The sequence below is a fragment of the Terrapene carolina genome, unplaced genomic scaffold (genome assembly GCF_002925995.2).
Source record: "Terrapene carolina triunguis isolate 2854851 unplaced genomic scaffold, T_m_triunguis-2.0 Scaffold231, whole genome shotgun sequence".
NCBI classification, from domain to species: Eukaryota; Metazoa; Chordata; order Testudines; family Emydidae; genus Terrapene; species Terrapene triunguis.
Window position 1 is genome coordinate 3,326,893 of NW_020664582.1, and position 17,616 is coordinate 3,344,508.

Here is a 17,616-nt window from a genome sequence, read left to right on the forward strand (position 1 = left end):
AGCCATGAAATACTGCAAAGGGACATCTAAGAGAGCCATTTGTATGTACAGTCCTAGCCCTTAAGAAAACTAAACTGCAGCTCAGTAACCTCAGCATCTGCAGTTTCCAGGTATTCCTCTAGTAAATATAGGGAAATACAAGGGAATAGAAAGATACCAATGTAACTGTCCCTATCTGATGTAAATCTGGCCTATTTTGAAGGGCCACCATTCCCCGTGACAGCACAGATACAGCAAACTTCAGCAATATTTAAATAATATTAGGAAGTCTGGCTCTGTCAATGCTAAGAAAGGGAAGCCTTAAATGGAGAACCCCAGCCAGGAAGGAAGGAAGGTATTTCCTCCTGCACCTAGATAATGAACTCCAGGTTGCAGATCACAAGGAAGTAAGGGGACCATCTAGTAGAGACTCAGATACCATGGTGATGAGTGTGGTGTAAAAACCCAACGGATAGCTTAGATACAGCAAGTGAGCTCTGGAATGCTAGATCTCTGCTCAGTGCAGAAAAGGAAGGCACATCAAGGAGTCCATAAATGAATCTTTGATCCTGATTCCTGAGGGCCAGTGTGCATCGGTCCCAGTAAGAGCTAGTCAGTCTAAGGCCAGGTCTACACTAACCCCCTAATTCGAACTAAGGTACGCAACTTCAGCTACGTGAATAACGTAGCTGAAGTTCGAAGTACCTTAGTTCGAACTTACCTCGGTCCACACGCGGCAGGCAGGCTCCCCCGTCGACTCCGCGGTACTCCTCTCATCTAGCTGGAGTACCGCAGTCGACGGCGAGCACTTCCTGGTTCGACGTATCACGTCCAGACAAGATGCGATAAGTTGAACCCAGAAGTTCGATCGCTCGCCGCTGAACTACCGGGTAAGTGTAGACATACCCAAAGGTTGCTCTTATCCCACTAGCATAGGGTCCACCACACAACCACTCCCTTTCTCCCCCAACATTTCCCTACACGCGGGGTGTGGCATCTGGCACAGGGGCTGTCTTCATTATCTTTATGTCAGCAGTGATATGCCAGTTCCCTTATGCCAGGGAAATTCCCTGATGACCATTTAAAGATAAAATCTGGCCCTTTTGTAGTGCTCAGGCCTGGATCTTAGATGAGAATCTGGCCCAAAATACTTGGGAACTCATCTGCCAGGTTAGAGGGAGAAACACAATATTTGATTTATTAAAATAAATTGTGCAATAGCCCATTAAAAATATATAGATGCTGAATACTGAATGAGGATTCTGTGAAATACACAAGCCACCAGCTGTGATGGCAGGTGATGAGGTGGCATGTTCTCCCCATGTCACAGCCCTGAGTAATGATGAGTCACTGAGATGCATTCCAAAGGGAGCAGACAAGGACAGATGCCCTCCAGCTGCAAGCTCTTCCCCCACAACTCAGCTGGAAGCAGCGCAAATTCACTTCAACTGAAGCTAATTGACTTTCTTAGCCTGTGTCTTTGCAAATGCTGTTTCCTGGCTTCAGCCAAGCTTGGCACAGCTGTAAGGATTAAAGTCTACAATTTCTATCCAAGAGAGTTAACAAAAAAAAAATTACTAATCGTTTTCATAGTGCCACTTTAAAGAACGGCTGCCAGTGAATAACTGTGATACAGCCCATACAAAATCAGGCTGAGACGGGTCATTGCCAATCTTTCAAATCCCTCCATGTATGATTAGAGAGTATCCTTTTACTCCGACAGTTCACCAGTGACTAAAAGATTGGCTTCAAACAAGAATGTAGGTCAAGGCAATGCTTTGTAAAGGTGCAACTGATCTTGGTACTCACAGTACTCTATGCCCAAGACAATGTCCTTAAAGTAGAGCCGAGCCTGCTCTTCAGTGAATGGCTGGTCAGTTGGCACCTCCATGACAGGACTGAAAGGAAAAAGGCAGTCAGCTAGTAAACAGAGCTCTCGGGTTCTATTTTGGTCTGTGACTCTGCATGATCTTGGGCAAGTCATTTCAGACCAGATTTACAAAAGTGCTCAGCAACCACAATGGGGGCCAGATTTTCAGAAGAACTCAGCTCCCATTCAGGGACCTACATAAGTGCTCATCATCTGGCATCTCCCATTCGGACACTTAGAGAGAGATTTTTCAAAAGACCCAGCATGCTGAGCTCATTAGAAAATCTGGCCATTTACTTTGGTGCCTAAATGGGAGCTGAGCTCTTTTGAAAATCTGACCCCTAGGACTTGATTTCAGAGGACTGAGCACCCATAACTCCAGCTGAAGGCAATGGGAGTTGGGCAGACTCTCAGCACTTCTAAAAATCAGGCCCTAATTGTCTGTTTCCCCTTCTGTAAAATCAGGATAATACCTACCCCAATGTGAAACATTGACAACCATGGATGAAAAGTGTTATAAAAAGTGCAAAACTGTATTATTTATTATTATATCACTTACTAAAGAAGCACGTCACAGCCATTACTATCAGTCTCATGGAAAGAAACTGCTGTTGGTATATTGCCTTATGGCCTTTACAAGCACCATACAGTTGGCACATAACTTGCATATCAAAAGTAGTCTTCCAAAGGCCTGATTCTGATTTGACATTATGCTAGTTAGGATTTGCTCCTGAAGAAAAGGGCAATAAAACCAGTGTCGTCCAGGTTTCAATGAGACCAGACTAAGGGCTAAATATTCCCTTGTAGGGTTTGACATTAACATGAAAATATTTCTGATTTATCATTTTAGCAGCTCTTAAAACCCTGTTTTCCTGTTCAAGGTTCAGTACAGCTGCGAAAAAGTCTCAGGAGTCAGATTGAAAACTTCCTTTTCCCCACCCTGGTGGCCCCCTTTATGTCTTCATTGTTAATGGACGTGCAGAATCTCTTAAGTGACCCTCCTCTCCCCTGCCCACAGGTGAAAGCCAAGTGTAAATGGCAATATAGGGCCAAGACCCTACAAGCTGCTTAGCACTTTCTGAGAGGTAATGAGCACATTCAGCTCTCAATGATGACAATGGGAGGTGTGGATGCTTAACATCTTGCAGGATTCTGCCTGATTCTGCAATGTATTTGGCACTGATGCAGCAAAGCACTCTTTAACTTTAAGCATGTGAGTATTCCCACTGACTTAAGGGTGTGCTTAAATGCTGTGCTGGATCCGAGCCAGAGCTCTCAGTATCTTGCAGGATTGAGCCCTTGTTGAGAATCAATGCACAAGAGGTCTCCAGCGACTTAGCAGCAGCTACCCTCTCTTTTAACCACCCTGTCCGCCCCCCAGCCCATAGAGCTCAAGGAAGCTGGCAGCACCGCATCTCTCTTGTCAGAAAACTACTCTCTGTGCTTTTTAGCCCCCCCCCCCCCCGCCCATTCTTTCACTAGATGAGCTTAATGGTCTGTTTCCATTTTTGTCACCGATTTCCAGCTTCCTCCCCCATCACATGGCAACATTTTCATGTCGCTGAATCCTGGGAGAAGCAATGGGAGCGACAGGACTGCTAATGAAGTATAATTGCCATCTGCTAGAGGTAGAAGGGTTGCTCCAAAAGAGTGGCACAGCCCCCCTTCGTGGCTGCAGCTGATTACAATGGCTTTTTCTGAGCTGTGCAGAGACTCAAAAGAGAGTTTTCTCCCTTCCCCAAAGGGACAACGGTTGTCCTGATCACCAGTAAGACCTTCCTTGCCTCTCATCCTGTCACCATTAACCTGCAAGAGATGGCAGCCCAGAAAAAAGTGGTAAAGGGAAATAAAATGTATGGAATCTCCCTGCAGACTTAGCTCTCCTAATCCCTCTTCCTTCTTTTCTGAATTACAGGCCCATTCCAAGTGCAATTAAAGTCAATGGAAAGGCTCCCAGTGACTTCCTTGGGAGTTGAACCTGGCCCTAAATAAAGTATGGGAGTGGAGTTTGGGAAGAGGAGCTTCTGGATTTGTCTACACTGCAAAATGAAGGTCTGATTGTAGCATGGCTAAGCGTATCTGCGTTCGCATTAATCTGGCACGGGCTAGCAACCAGAGTACAAGCCCTTCAAGGATCCTGGGTATATGCTCTGGTTGCTGGCCCATGCTGCCACTACTGTTACCCGTGCTAGCTAGATTAAAGCTAACATGGCTATGCCTACCTATGCTACAATCAGACCTTCACTTAGCGTGTGCACATAGCCTCAATGGTTAAACCTTCCTTTCATGTCTTGTACCATTTCTTCTGTTTAGCTCCAAAGCAGAAGTAACAGGTTCTGGAGAGACTTAGGGCTCAATTCTGCCTTGAAATAAATGGTAACTGAGGGTGCTCAGTATCTTGTAATATTACACCCTTAGGACCCAATCCGATGCCTACTGAAATCAATGAGGGTGTTTCTACTGACCCCTAATTAAGGGCCTGATCCAAAGCCAAATGAAGCCAATGGAAAGACTATTATTGTCTTCAGTGGTTGCTAAGAGTGGGATTTTCAAAAGTGCTCACCACTGTCTCAACTCTCATGCCACTGAAGTCAGTGGGAGTTTTAACAGTGGCTTCAATCGGAGTAGAGTGAGGCCAGTGCCAAACGCTCTAAACTACCACAACATGCTACACAACACAATAGACTCTGTTCAGGAAAAGGCTACCCTTCAATTGGCTTAGACAGTGAAAAGCTTTTCATCCTCTACTAGATGAGGCCTAAAACCATCACCCCACCACTATAATGACGTTAATAGCAACAACGCTGCCACACGGCACAGTGACACAGGAATATGCTATGACATTTTAAAACTGTATCGCGCCCCTGTATTGTTGGGTTTTTTTAGTTGAGCCAGGATTCCAGCCCGTGTTTCTACCTGGCAGTGGTACTCTGGAAAGCATTTTCAGCCATTACCTCTACTCATTTGGAGCAGAAAATTCTAATGATGATCTCATTTTACTCTGTGATGGTCGTCAATTGTTTGCTGCAATAACAACTATCGTGTCACACTGAAAATTGTGCATCACATGCACATCAGACTGCATCTGTGCTACAGCATGCAGAGGTTCTCACTTGCATTGGCTACTGTCGGAAGACAGGATACTGGGCTAGATGGACCACTGGTCTGACCCAGTATGGACGTTCTTATGTTGGAGGACCCAGCAAAAAGAAAAGCAGAGCCCACATCAGAATCTAAAGAACTGAAAGTGAGTGTTAGGACCCAAGAGAAACAAAAGCAAAGCAGCAAGTAAGGAAGGATGGTCTTGTGGCAAAGGCACTAGACTATGATACAGATTTGTGTTCAATTGCTCACTGTGATAGAGGCTCTCTGTCTGACCTTGACCGCTTCATCTCTCTCTGACACAGGGGCATTCAAAAACGTGGTCAGTAATACTTCCCTTCTCCCTTCCTGGACCTGTCTTGCGTATTAAGATTGTAAGCTCTTCAGGATCTGCTGTAAACTGTATCTATCCCAAAGATCTGGATAACGTAATGTGTGGAGGTGGAAAAGCTCCTGCATTTACAAAATGTGGTCTCTCAAATAATTCGGGCGAGGGAGAATTCAATAGTGATTGGCATAAGGTTAGACACTGGTGAGTAAACGAGTGCAAGGAACTCTAAGGAAACATACCCTATACATAGACATGACAGAAGAGGGTATAAGGTGGAAGTTACTTTAACTTACATTATTTAAAAACTTCTTCTGGTCACTTGACATGTAAGTTAATCAAGTCAGACTCCCTTCACCAGATTCTGAAAGCAGTTATGCCAGTGTAAATCTCAGTGACTACAAAATCTAGAGAGTATCTGATTTACAGTGGTGTAACTGCAATCGGAATCGGTCTCCTTCACACCCACTTAGTGACATACAACTGGCACCATCTTACACATCGCCTCTGCATTTCACCCAGGGAGTTAGTGAATGAGTCCCCCTCCATTCAGAAGCTGGCTCTCCATCTGATGAGAACTGCAAACACCTAAACATTCTATTCCCCAAAGTCCCCTGCGGGCTACTTACCCCTTGCGCAGAAGGTCAAACACTGAAAGAAAGAGAAAAAAAAGCAACCATGGGTAAGAGAGAAGGAATCCAATTTAGTGCAGACACACATTTCTAGCATATTTGCCTATAAAATAAACACAGTCCCAGAACCATTGTAATCAATTTATCCCACCCAACAAGGCTACAAGGCGATGCAGAATTAAAAGAGCTTGTTGCTTTAGCAGAGACAAATATAACTACCCAGGCCAGCTCCAATTGGGAGACAACAGATGCCAATTTACTAACCCTACTTCCATTCTCCTGGCTTCCAGACCCTCTTGATTTGATTTTCCCTTCTTGCATAACAGCATTGTTTTTTGTATCACTGCAATAATATCAATAGCAAAACATGATACGGTATGAATGTGTATCCTCACTAGTAATGTATTAAATTGGCAGGATAGCTATGTAACTATCAACAGATAAAATGGATGCAATTATATGAGTTTGAAACATGCTCTAGTTTGTACAACTCTGAGTGTTCTCATTTTTATTATGGGTGAAACCGTGGCTTTGCTGAGTAAGCAGCAGCGCATTGTTGCACTTCTCCAGCCTGTGACTCAGAGTTCCAATCTGCGACTCAGAGTCCCAATCTGCATCCTAGTTCCCCACCCTGCTATGGGTGAGCAGGAGAGACAGGGAATAACCTGTACCAGCCTTATAGATTACTTCCCCCTCCCCACGAACAGTGGTGCACTTATGCTGTATGGCGTTGGATCCAGAAGTCTGCTCCCTCCCCATCCCACCTGTCCACATCCCAGTCACCTATCTCAGCCCTATTCCTAGTGCAGATTATTTCCTCTGCTGGAAGGCACACTGGGGCCTTGGCTCTGTCCCCCTGTGCAGAAAAAGGAACAGTAGTAGCCCTGCAGAGGCTGCTCCACCACACAGTTAAGTAGGTAGCTGGCACACAGGAGGAAGGGGTAAAGCAATCCTCACACTTCTGTGGGGGAAGGATAGATGGGCCACAGCCTGGTACCATCTGGTACTTGTTTTTCTTTCATAAAACCAAACCTTTTGAGGTTCAATTAATAAAATACAAATAGAAAATTATGTAATAATTAAAAAAACGGTTAACCTACCTTTCTGTAACTGCTGTTCTTCAAGATGTGTTGCACATGTCCATTTCACTATATGTATGTGTGCGCCCTGTGCACAGTGGTCAGAGAACTTTTTCCCCTCACTGGTTCCGGTCTGGCACCATGCGCCACTGCATGCCGCTGTAAGAGGGCAGATCTGCCCCGACCCCTCTCAGTTCCTTCTTACTGGATAGGCTCCGACAGAGAGGGGAATGAGGGCAGATGGTGGAATGGATCTGTGCAACACATCTCGACGAACAACAAAAACAATTCAGTGCTGCGATTGAAATAAGAGTGTTTGTCAAACCCCAGTTAAATTAATGAGCTTAATTCCTTCTTAGCCACTCTACAGAGCTCAATTACCCAATACCTCAGATCAGAAAATTAAGATGTCAATGTAAAACTAGATAAAGTTATTTAATTTTTTTTTTAAATTGTATAGTGATTAGAGCAGGACTCCTGAGCTCTATCTATGGCTCTGCCACTGCCTCACTCTGCGAACTTAGGTCAATCAGTTAAATCTCTCTCTGCCTCAATTTATGCAGGTGTAAACAGGTGTAACACCAACTCACTGGGGTCTGCTGAGCAAAAACAGGGCTTAGGCTGGGAATTGGGTTGTAGCCTAAAGTTCGAAGTGGCTATCACTGTTCCATAATAGCATAGGGTTTCCCAGCAATGCAATTCCACCATTAGACACCTTTGTGTCTGATGTGTAGGCTCAGCTAGGCAGTAGGGTCCCATACTGTTAGGGGGTGATCTGCCAAAACCAAGGAGACCTTTCCCTCACAAGTAGTTAAACAAGATACTGCAACACTAGCAAAATCCCAATGCAAACTCTCATCTGTAAAGTGAGACCGCTCTATTTACAGCAAAGACCTATTTGCTACCATACAGCAGTGATGTTAAAACAGATCAAGATGCAACTATAACATGCTGCAATCTTTCTTTGCAGGCTCAGGAAGAAGCTGCTTTTGGCAGCATTTAATAATTCTATCATTTCCTCTATCTCAGCTTCTCAGTTTTCTTAGCACCAAGCTCTGCATGGTGTACATGGATGCAAGAAATAAACAAGCCAATGTGCTTAAGTCTCAATAGCTCACTCTGTCCTGCACCTTCTCTTGTTTTCTATTCTACTTGATTGTCTACAGTACATTTTAGAAGGAAAGCCTGCCTGGTATTTCTGATCGTCCTGCTGGGAAGTGCTATCAATGGTGACACCATTCAGCTGAATGCCTAATGTCAGACAGCCTGAGCTCGAGACGTGTTGAGCACTTACCACGTCCTCTGACTTTAGCGGGAATTACAGATACACAGCCAGATTCTCGGCTTTGCCAAGCTCATTCTTTGTAAAGCAGAGAGGGATGGTTACAGCTCCCTGATTCTCTGCAGGCCCTTGTCCCAGGTTAGAGCAGCCTAGTAGCTGATCTGTGTTCCCTGAGCATTGCAAAGGAAGCAGTGTGTGGATGAAAATCAGCCCCACTCAGGATTAGACCTACATCTTCATACAGCATCACTAAGGGCTGGTCTACACTTACCCCCCAAATCGAAGTAAGGTACGCAAATTCAGCTACCTGAATAACGTAGCTGAATTCGACATACCTTACTTCGACCTTACCGCGGTTCAGACACGGTCCACACGCGGCAGGCAGGCTCCCCGTCGACTTCGCGGTACTCCTCTCGCTGAGCTGGAGTACCGCAGTCGACGGGGATCACTTCCTGGTTCGATTTATCGCGTCCAGACAGACGTGATAAATCGAACTCGGAACTTCGATCCGCAGCCGTCGAACTAACCGGTAAGTGTAGACTAGCCCTGAGACATGCGGACGGAACAGTAAGGCTTGCACACCCTGCAGAGTGCTGCTACGCCTTGGCTTGGTTTTAACTGCACATGAAAGAATTGCTTTTTACAATGTTCTCAAATGTACCTACTAGTACCAATGAAGCGGCCCTTACTGTCCCACTGCAGTACTCCTGGCCCAGTCTATGAACCCTTTCATCACACTGCTGAGCTATTGCTCACATAAACTATTCCAGGGATTAAAGAGAGGGTGACACTGGAGATAGTTATGCAGGTGGTTATGCCCCTAGTTTGCTCACCCATTCTGTGCTCAGACTCCAGTGGGTCTACTCATGTGAGTAACTGCTCTCCAGTATGAGTAAGGGGTTGACAAGCGGCCCCACTATTATTACTGCTATCACCATTACTGTAACCCAGCAGCACAACTTTTTTCCTCTTCTGCTTTTTGAATTGCACTTTGCACTGACTTTCATTCAACCAAAAGGAATCTAACACACACGCCCCTCCAGGAGACCGGGCCTCCAAAAAGCCACACAAGCTGGGCTCCCTACTATACTTGTGTTTCCACCTCAACTGCCACATCTTTGATGTCTCTCGAAAAACAATGTGGGCTTCGGCTGAATCTGCTCTTGAAAGGGAAACTGGCCTTTCAAAGGAAAGCAGCTTCATTTGCTAGGCAGATCCCTCTTTCCAGGCAGCTTCAAAAGCCTCCTTTACTATTTCTTTATTTACTATACTATGAGGCGTATCCTTGTAGATACGGTGGCTGACTCTTCACAGGGGTGTTGGGGAGACAGGACAGAAGGAAATTCCCTCCACTCCTTGTGGGCATGCATGAGGCAGACATGATCTCAGTCTTTGCATATCACACTAGATTCCCCAGAGAGAAGAGGAGCCATCCACTGCTCCCACCCTTTTACTCTGGCTGGATGAATTAGAGCCAGGCTGAGTGTGTGCGGGAAGCACAAACTATACCTGTTCAGTGTCAGTGGATGCAGCAGCTCTTGCTCTGTGCAGCTCTCCTAAAGTGCAAGGCCTCCTGAACCTGGGGGAGGGATAGCTCAGTGGTTTGAGCATTGGCCTGCTAAACCCAGGGTTGAGAGCTCAATCTTTGAGGGGGCCACTTAGGGATCTGGGGCAAAAATCTGTCTGGGGATTGGTCCTGCTTGAGCAGGGGGTTGGACTAGATGACCTCCTGAGGTCCCTTCCAACCCTGATATTCTATGATTCTATGACACTGGTGCAATGCCTTTCTGCATTCTCCCACCCCTTAGGAGACTTTTAACGTTTCATAGGTACCAACTCTATCTCTGTTGTGGTCTGTGTAAGTCTCCTGGATATGTACATTAAACACCTCAGTGAGAATAAGCAAGTATGGCTCTATTAACATACAGGGAGATACATACCCATGTACAGATTGTCCTCTGCAGAATCATCCAGTACCTAAAATGGATATCACAGAAGCAAGGGAAGGGAAACAGACAGGGAGACATCTTTAATCCAATAATACTCTATAATTACCCATATTTCATGTTGTGCCTGGAGGGTGTTAAACTCACAGAGCACCTGGAATTGAAGTTTAATGGAGTAATATGCGATTTGTGACTTTAAATATACATCTATCTCCCCTGCCTTTATCTCGCATGTGCGTGTGTGCACACACTTCTTACCAGTTTTTAGTAGGGATAGACTCAAGCATCCCTAAACCTGGGAAATTTAGCTATAGATCTACACATTGCAATCTGACCCTTCTCTGATGCTCTGCAGACTAGACTTAAAATAACAAGACTTGCACCCTTGAACCATGTTAAGCACAACCACTGTACACACCAAGGGCCCTGCTCATGCATGGCATACAGTCACATAAGCTTGATTTTCAGACAAAGTATATGCAAGAAAGGCTGCTATGCATCTATCTCCATGTAACCTACATGCAAAAATCTGGCTGGCCTTACAATCTAAGGAAAGGATATCACACTAGTATGCCAGGAAGTTTCTCAGTTTGGGTCCTGAACTCCTGGACTGTCAGCAGCTGGGAATATCACCCTGTCGCAATCTCCTCTGTCCACCTGCGCACATTGTTTACTAGCTCAGAAAGGAGTTGCATCCAGACCTCTGCAGTGTGGGGCCACTGGAGGGGCAAGCATAGGTCTCACTGGGCATGTGCTGCAATGTCATGACACCAACAGAGCTAAGCTGTGGCCCTGCATAATTGTCATCACACTGGATTCAGGGTTCACCAAACTTTGCAGCTAAAACTTGACTTGAACCCAAGTATCTCTGTGGATGCTCATCTTTTACACTGAGTAAGCACTGCTATTCACTGGTATATTTCCCTTCTTACCACATTGCCAGGATCAGAATGGGCTTACAGGAGTTGTTATGGGATCAGAGATCCTATTCAAAGACTCCAGTGCTACAGAGCAACTGCTAGCAGTTAGAAACTCACTGCACTGAGGAGGTTTTTGAAGGATAGAGAGAAATTTTCTTTAGTTTACCCTGGGAAGATCTGGGGAATTAAAGAAAACAAATTCCATGCACTCCTCTGCCTACTAGAGACAGTGCATGCAAATTAAGATGCTATTTGCCCATGTCAGACAAATATTGATTAACAGGGCACTAAGGTCCATCACCACACAAGCACTCTCTCTCTCTTTCTCTCTCCCCGCCCCGCCCCCATTCCCGGCCACACAGACGCGTAGGGCTTTTCTACATACAGCATTCCACAGGTTAACTTAAAGAATGATCATAAACTGATTTAGTTAAACTGGAGCAAAAGGCTGAAATGACACTAATTTTGGTTTAAACTTGGCTTATTTTGGATAGCTTATGTTGATTAGGCACAGGTTTAAGCTTAACCAAAGTAAGCTGGTCTTAGACTGAATAAAAGAATAACCACACAGGAGCCTACACTAGTTTAATTAAACCAGTGCAAGTTTGTGTGTAGGCAAGGCTTAACTTTTCTTTCTCTCTCTCTAAAACACACAGTTGCTTAAGGATCTGCTATTTATAAACTTTGACCTTGATCAAGCAAGCCCTCCACATACACAGCCCCACTGTGCGGAGTGTGGGCAGAATCGGGTCCTTAATTCGTAAAGATAGGCTGTGATTTTCAAAGCCATCTAGGGGATTTTACTTCCTGATCCCCATTAACTTAAAAAAACCAAACTTGAATGTAACCATCCGCACAGTCTGACCTGAACAACAGCGCCCCTTCCCTCCCAACCCGCTTTGGCATACACACCTCAATCAGCTTCACAATGTTGATATGGTCCAGTTTCTTTAAGATGGCTATTTCTTGATAAACTCTATCCAGTGGTGCCATTGGTTTCGGCTGCCCACCAGAAGTTGCTTTGGATCCTCTAGGGGGAGGTCGACCTGCAACAGCAGCAACAAAAAGTTGTGCTTTACCCCTGCTTGGCAGCACACGATACAACACAGTGAATGGCTGTAGCGCATGGGGCTTTGAATGGGTGCAGGACCTAAAAACATACGACTAAGAGATGACACACTGACCTACTGAACGTTCTCCACACGATTCAATGCCCAACTTTTATTTTCTCGTATAAAGTCAACTTGAAATTTAGTGCCAGTGAAAAGAGTAAGATTGACTGCTCTGGGGATTGGAAATCAGCCAGCTGCAGAACAAGTACAACATGGGCACCAGCACTGCCCCATCAACATTCCTACAGTCTGCCCTGGAAGGACATCCAACAGGTCCCAAGCTCCGCTGGATCAACTCATCCCATTATCTTTCTAAGGCCGATGAATTGAGCTTTGTGTGCTTCAGTGTGTTTGGACCTTTCAGGTGAAGCCTTAAAACTAAAATTCTGTATGAACATTAAGGAGACCAGGGGATGTTTTCATAGAATGGTTTACCCTGTGTTACTAGCCACAATTTATCTGCCCCCAACTACTCTGATACATCTAGTTGATGCCTTCCACCCCAGAGATGGCTGCACTGTCTCTCATTTGTAAACAGGTTTAGGATTGTTCATGTTAAATGCACTATTCTATTATAATCATGATCCCATTGAAAAAAATCATACCACAAGCTATGATGCAGATAGGTAGTTAGGCAGAAGGCAATGCACATTCTGGTTTTTCTATTGTTACAAAAAGCTCCAATTTCCATGTCTTGTTCTATTTCCAAAACAATTACAAAGACCTGGCAAGTGAAGCGATCCCCCAATAAATAGATTTAATACCCAATCATGAGGCCTCTCACTAGCTTGATTGAATTATTCCACGAGTAATTGCCAAATTACTCAAAAGGAAAATTTGGTTCTTGATGACAAAATTTCACAAGGGTACGTGGTGCTTTGCATTAGCCTTATGCACACAATGAGCCTGATCTTAGAAGGAGCTGAGTGCCCACAACTCCAACTATCTTCAATGGGAGTTGAGAGTGCTTAGCAGATAGTAGGATCAAGCCCAATGTTTTCAAAAGATTAAATTTAAAACACGTCATTTCACATGAAGGAATGAATAAAAGCTTAGTTTCCAGAACGAGAAGACGAGCCAGGTAGGATATTGCTTGTATTGTTGTGTTAGGCAAAAGGCCTCACTATAAGAAACTACTTGAGCTAGTGGAATGAACCAGCGGGGAAAGGACAAGCCGTTAGCCAGCAAGTTTTCCTCCTCAAGGTTTGATTCTTAGGTTTTAGGGTGCCTGAATTACCACAAGAGAAAAACTAGAAAAACAGATAAACCCAACCTGCGTTACAACCCAGGTCAGTGTGCAGAATCCTTTTCCATCGACAAGGCCAGAGTTTCAAAAGTGCTCAGCACACCGTGTGAAAATCTGGCCATCGGTGTCGCAATCGGAGCTGCCGGGTGCTGAGATCTAGTGAAAATCTGGCTCCAACTGTGGATACTGAGTTCTTGTCAATCTGGCCCCAAGGCTAGAATTTTCAGAAGGGCTCAGGATCCACAGTCAGGGCCAGGTTTTCAAAAACACTCAGCGTGTTGGGTGCCACGTGCTTTTGAAAATCTGGCCCTAAGTGTCTTGCACACTCTTTGAGAGCCTGTCTGAGCCTTTAGACGCCACCTCCACGTTCTGTGCTAGACCACTGTGGGACACCCAAGAAGGAGAGTTAACTTCCTGATGGCTGGGAAACAAGCAGCGGTGGCTTTGGATCACATCACAAATTCAAAATGGCTTCTCCTTACAGGTTGAGTATAAAGAACGAGGAGTACTTGTGGCACCTTAGAGACTAACAAATTTATTTGGGCATAAGCTTTCGTGGGCTAAAACCCACTTCATCGAATGCATGCAGTGGAAAATACAGTAGGAAGAGTAGAGTGTTTTGTGTTTTGAGTATAGTATCTTGTTTTTGTGCACGCAAAAGAGTGTGCCTGAAAGTTTATTCAGATAATTTGCTGAAAGATACTGTAGAGGCACAACAAGAAAAAGGGCTTCTATATGCTACACAAGTACAGAGGTCAGTGTTTTACCATCAGGGAGCAAGACTGTCTGGGGACAGAGGGCACCAAGGAGCAGTGAGGTGGGAAATTGTGTTTTGGATGATAGCTCGTGCCTGTCCTTAATCCTTATTATAGATGATCCAGTATGTCTATCCTCACAAACCACCCAAGCAGCTTTGAAAGGAGGCCAGGTTCTGTATGCCTTACTCCGGCAAAATTTCCAGTGGATAGCAGGTAAGGCCTGCAGGGCTTGTCTGTAACCTTTAAAAGCATGATACCTACGTGGAAATCCATACTGTTTCAGTAGCTTCTTTTTGGAGAGGACTTTCATAGCCTGAGGGAAGAAAAAAAAGTGTTAAAACAGAGCAAAGCCATGATACTGGGAGTTATACTCACTGCTCAGTCCTTGCAGTGTTTGCTATATCTTTGCAATTCAGTTCAGCTACTGGTCTGGGACTCCAGTTTTCAGATCTTTATCCAAGGGAGAGAGAGCTTAATTAGTGACAGACACCTTCAAAATACTTAAGATCTAAGAAAGAATGAGTTATTTTCCTTTAGGTATATAAAAAGGCCAATTTTACCCATCTTTTTACAAAGCAAAAATAAATCTGATTCATTTATTTTAATCAGATAAGTAAAAAGGGGGCCTGATTCTCAGTTACTCTGTGTGACACAGAGACCCCTTTGTAAACAGTGCCCTGCTCTTTGCAAACATCTCTCATCTCACACCCGAGAAACTCACTACAACACACATGCCATGTAGGATAGCCATCCCTAAAAAGTAACATGTAAGGTAACTACAGAAAGCTCGTAACTTGTCACAATTCATAATCACGGAGAGACATATGTACAGATGATATTTACAGAATAATGTATTTATATTGAAAGTTCGCTTTATGGATTGGGAGTAGCACAGGCAGTATTCTCACAAGGCCATTTCTGCCCCCTTTACGCTACCAGAGTTGCATAAAGGGATCTTGCTGTAACTGAGAACCAGGCCCAAGAGCTCTAGGTTAGATATTTCCAGGATGCCTGTCACTGTGGTATCACAGATTGAGGGGCACAGTGATCTGTGGGGTAGCATAGGAATTGCAGGGTACAATGGATAAGAGAACACAAAAGGAAGCATACTTTTAAATAAGCTGGCCACTTGATGACACTCTTCCATCCCTCTACATTCTCATATTCCAGTATCATACAGTTGTTTGGAACCAATATGTAGTTGATGTGAGATGGTGGACATCAAAGTAATTTTTCTGCCGTCCAAATGGCATTAGGCGTGATGGCAAAAGACAACTTGAATGTAATAAATCAAATCTCTGAGACTCCATAAATACTACTGTGTTAAATAACCTTCTAGCAGCCACTCCCAATGATCCCTGAAGACTTCACAGATAACTATTTCATGAGAAACCAGCTCATATGACAATTTGCTCAGGGAAATATTCTGCTCTAGTGAGGCTTTTTCAGAATGAGTAGTTTACTTCTATTAATCAAACTTCCATATCTGTAATCCACAGTGGAGTGACCTCAGTGAAATGGAGCTCAATGGAAGGAGACTTTATTACACGTTACCTGATGCTAGTTATCTCTGCTGGTGAGGATACAGCTACCAACCAGAAACCCCATCCATCCTTTCAGTGTCTCTTACATAGTTTAAGGGCCAGATTAAAATCTCAGTTATATCAGTGGATAGCTGGACTAACTCCAATGAAATCTAAATTTATGCTGGTGTAACTGAGCAGAGACTCTGGCACTCAATCCCATTTTATAACTACAGAGGCACACATTGAAAATAGTAGTATCAGGAGATGGAGACTCGACAGTTCTAGTCCTTCACCTACACATTGCCATGTCTAAGGTTAGTTCCAACTGGTTGGCTGAATTATTGTGTAGCCTGTGTGAAATGAGTTTGTGATGTCCACAACCCAAAAACCACCTCCACAATCAGCACCTTGAAAGAAGGCCCAGGACAGGAGGGTTCTCAGTGTACTATAAACACACTCCACTTTTATTTCTCCCCCTGCACCCAAATTACAGTGACAAGCGAACTTCAGAAAATATTAATTTCTACCCACCAAAGAAATTCAAATACAGGGTTACTCTTTCACTCAGATTCAGCCAGTAAAGAGACCGTTACATTGTCCTGATCCCATCCCTAAAATTGGAGTCTTTTTCCCATTTGATGAGTGGAAATGAACTTTAAAATAAAAATTCACCAAGTTTTGCTAGTTCATTGGCAAAAACTGGTAAGCATCAACATTACTAAACTAATGGGGCCTTGCTTTCAGTTGATGCCACTAGGCACTGCCATGATACAAATAATTTATAAGAATCATGATCCCTACCCTACTGGGTCTAGAACTTGCAGGGAATGGAATGGCATAGAGGGAATGCCTGTTTTCAGCACTGTCCTATCTAGCTTAAGTATCTATATGGCCCCAGTACCATAATATCTGAGCACCTCACAACCCTCACACCTGTGAGGCAGGGAAATGCTATTATCCGTATTTTACTGTTGGGAAACTGAGGCACAGAGAGGCTAAGGGACACATTTTTAAATATATTTAGGCACCTCTTGGGATTCTCAAAAGTATCTATTGAAATCAATGAGTTTTAGGTGCCTAGATGCTTTTGAAGATTCCATTGGGCACCTAAATACCTTTAAAAATCCAGCCCTAAGTGACTTGCCCATGAGCACACAAAGTCTGTGGAGAGCAAGGAACTGAACCTGGATTTTCCAAGTCCTAGGGTAGTGTCCTAATCACTCTACCATCCTTCCTCCCTGTCATAGGATTAAGGGAGGAAGGATGCTAGTAAAGCAGTGCTCTCACATTCAATGAGGGAAGCAAGTAGTAGTAACCCAGTCATCTCAACTGTTCATAACTCACCTGAAAGGAACTACATGGCAACTGTATGGATATTGTAACGTAGTTAAGGTTGTGTGACGCCTATGACAGCATTCGGACTTGCTTCCTATATTGCAGCTGCAGCTACACCAGCTCTGTGTCTACTGGTGACTCCCCAACTCTTGGGAACTCCCCATCTGCAGAACTCTGGTAGTTTTCTAGCCCCTTTGTGCCATCAGAGCAGTGCAAAGAGGTTGGATCATAATACATCCCATTGTTTTCTAAATCCATATGTGGGATGAACAGCAAAGTTTCTTGCGGAACAAGCAGGAGTCATTTAATTACCACAAAGAATAGAGGCATGAATAAACAGTATTAAAGTCAAGTTTTCACTACAGTGAAAGTTGGAGAGGCAAATCACCACATTGCATCCTAGCTGTGCATAACCGCAGAGATACAATGGGGATTTAGCAAGTCTCTCTTCCTTCCAGGCTCAAGCAGAGCTGTCACCAAGGCAATGCATTTGTGAAAGAA

At 44.3% G+C, this 17,616-nt stretch overlaps 1 protein-coding gene across 1 annotated transcript in view; it reads right to left on the reverse strand.

Moving 5' to 3' along the window:
• The window catches only part of CAMKK1 (calcium/calmodulin dependent protein kinase kinase 1), a 112,505-nt gene that overhangs the window by 50,570 nt on the left and 44,319 nt on the right, over window positions 1-17,616 (reverse strand). The window contains exons 4-8 of the mRNA XM_026656588.1: window positions 14,516-14,567; window positions 12,051-12,184; window positions 10,213-10,249; window positions 5,909-5,930; window positions 1,789-1,877 (exon numbers count right to left, since the gene is read on the reverse strand). Of these exons, the coding sequence (XP_026512373.1) occupies window positions 1,789-1,877; window positions 5,909-5,930; window positions 10,213-10,249; window positions 12,051-12,184; window positions 14,516-14,567 (334 nt within the window). The remainder of the gene's footprint in view (window positions 1-1,788; window positions 1,878-5,908; window positions 5,931-10,212; window positions 10,250-12,050; window positions 12,185-14,515; window positions 14,568-17,616) is intronic.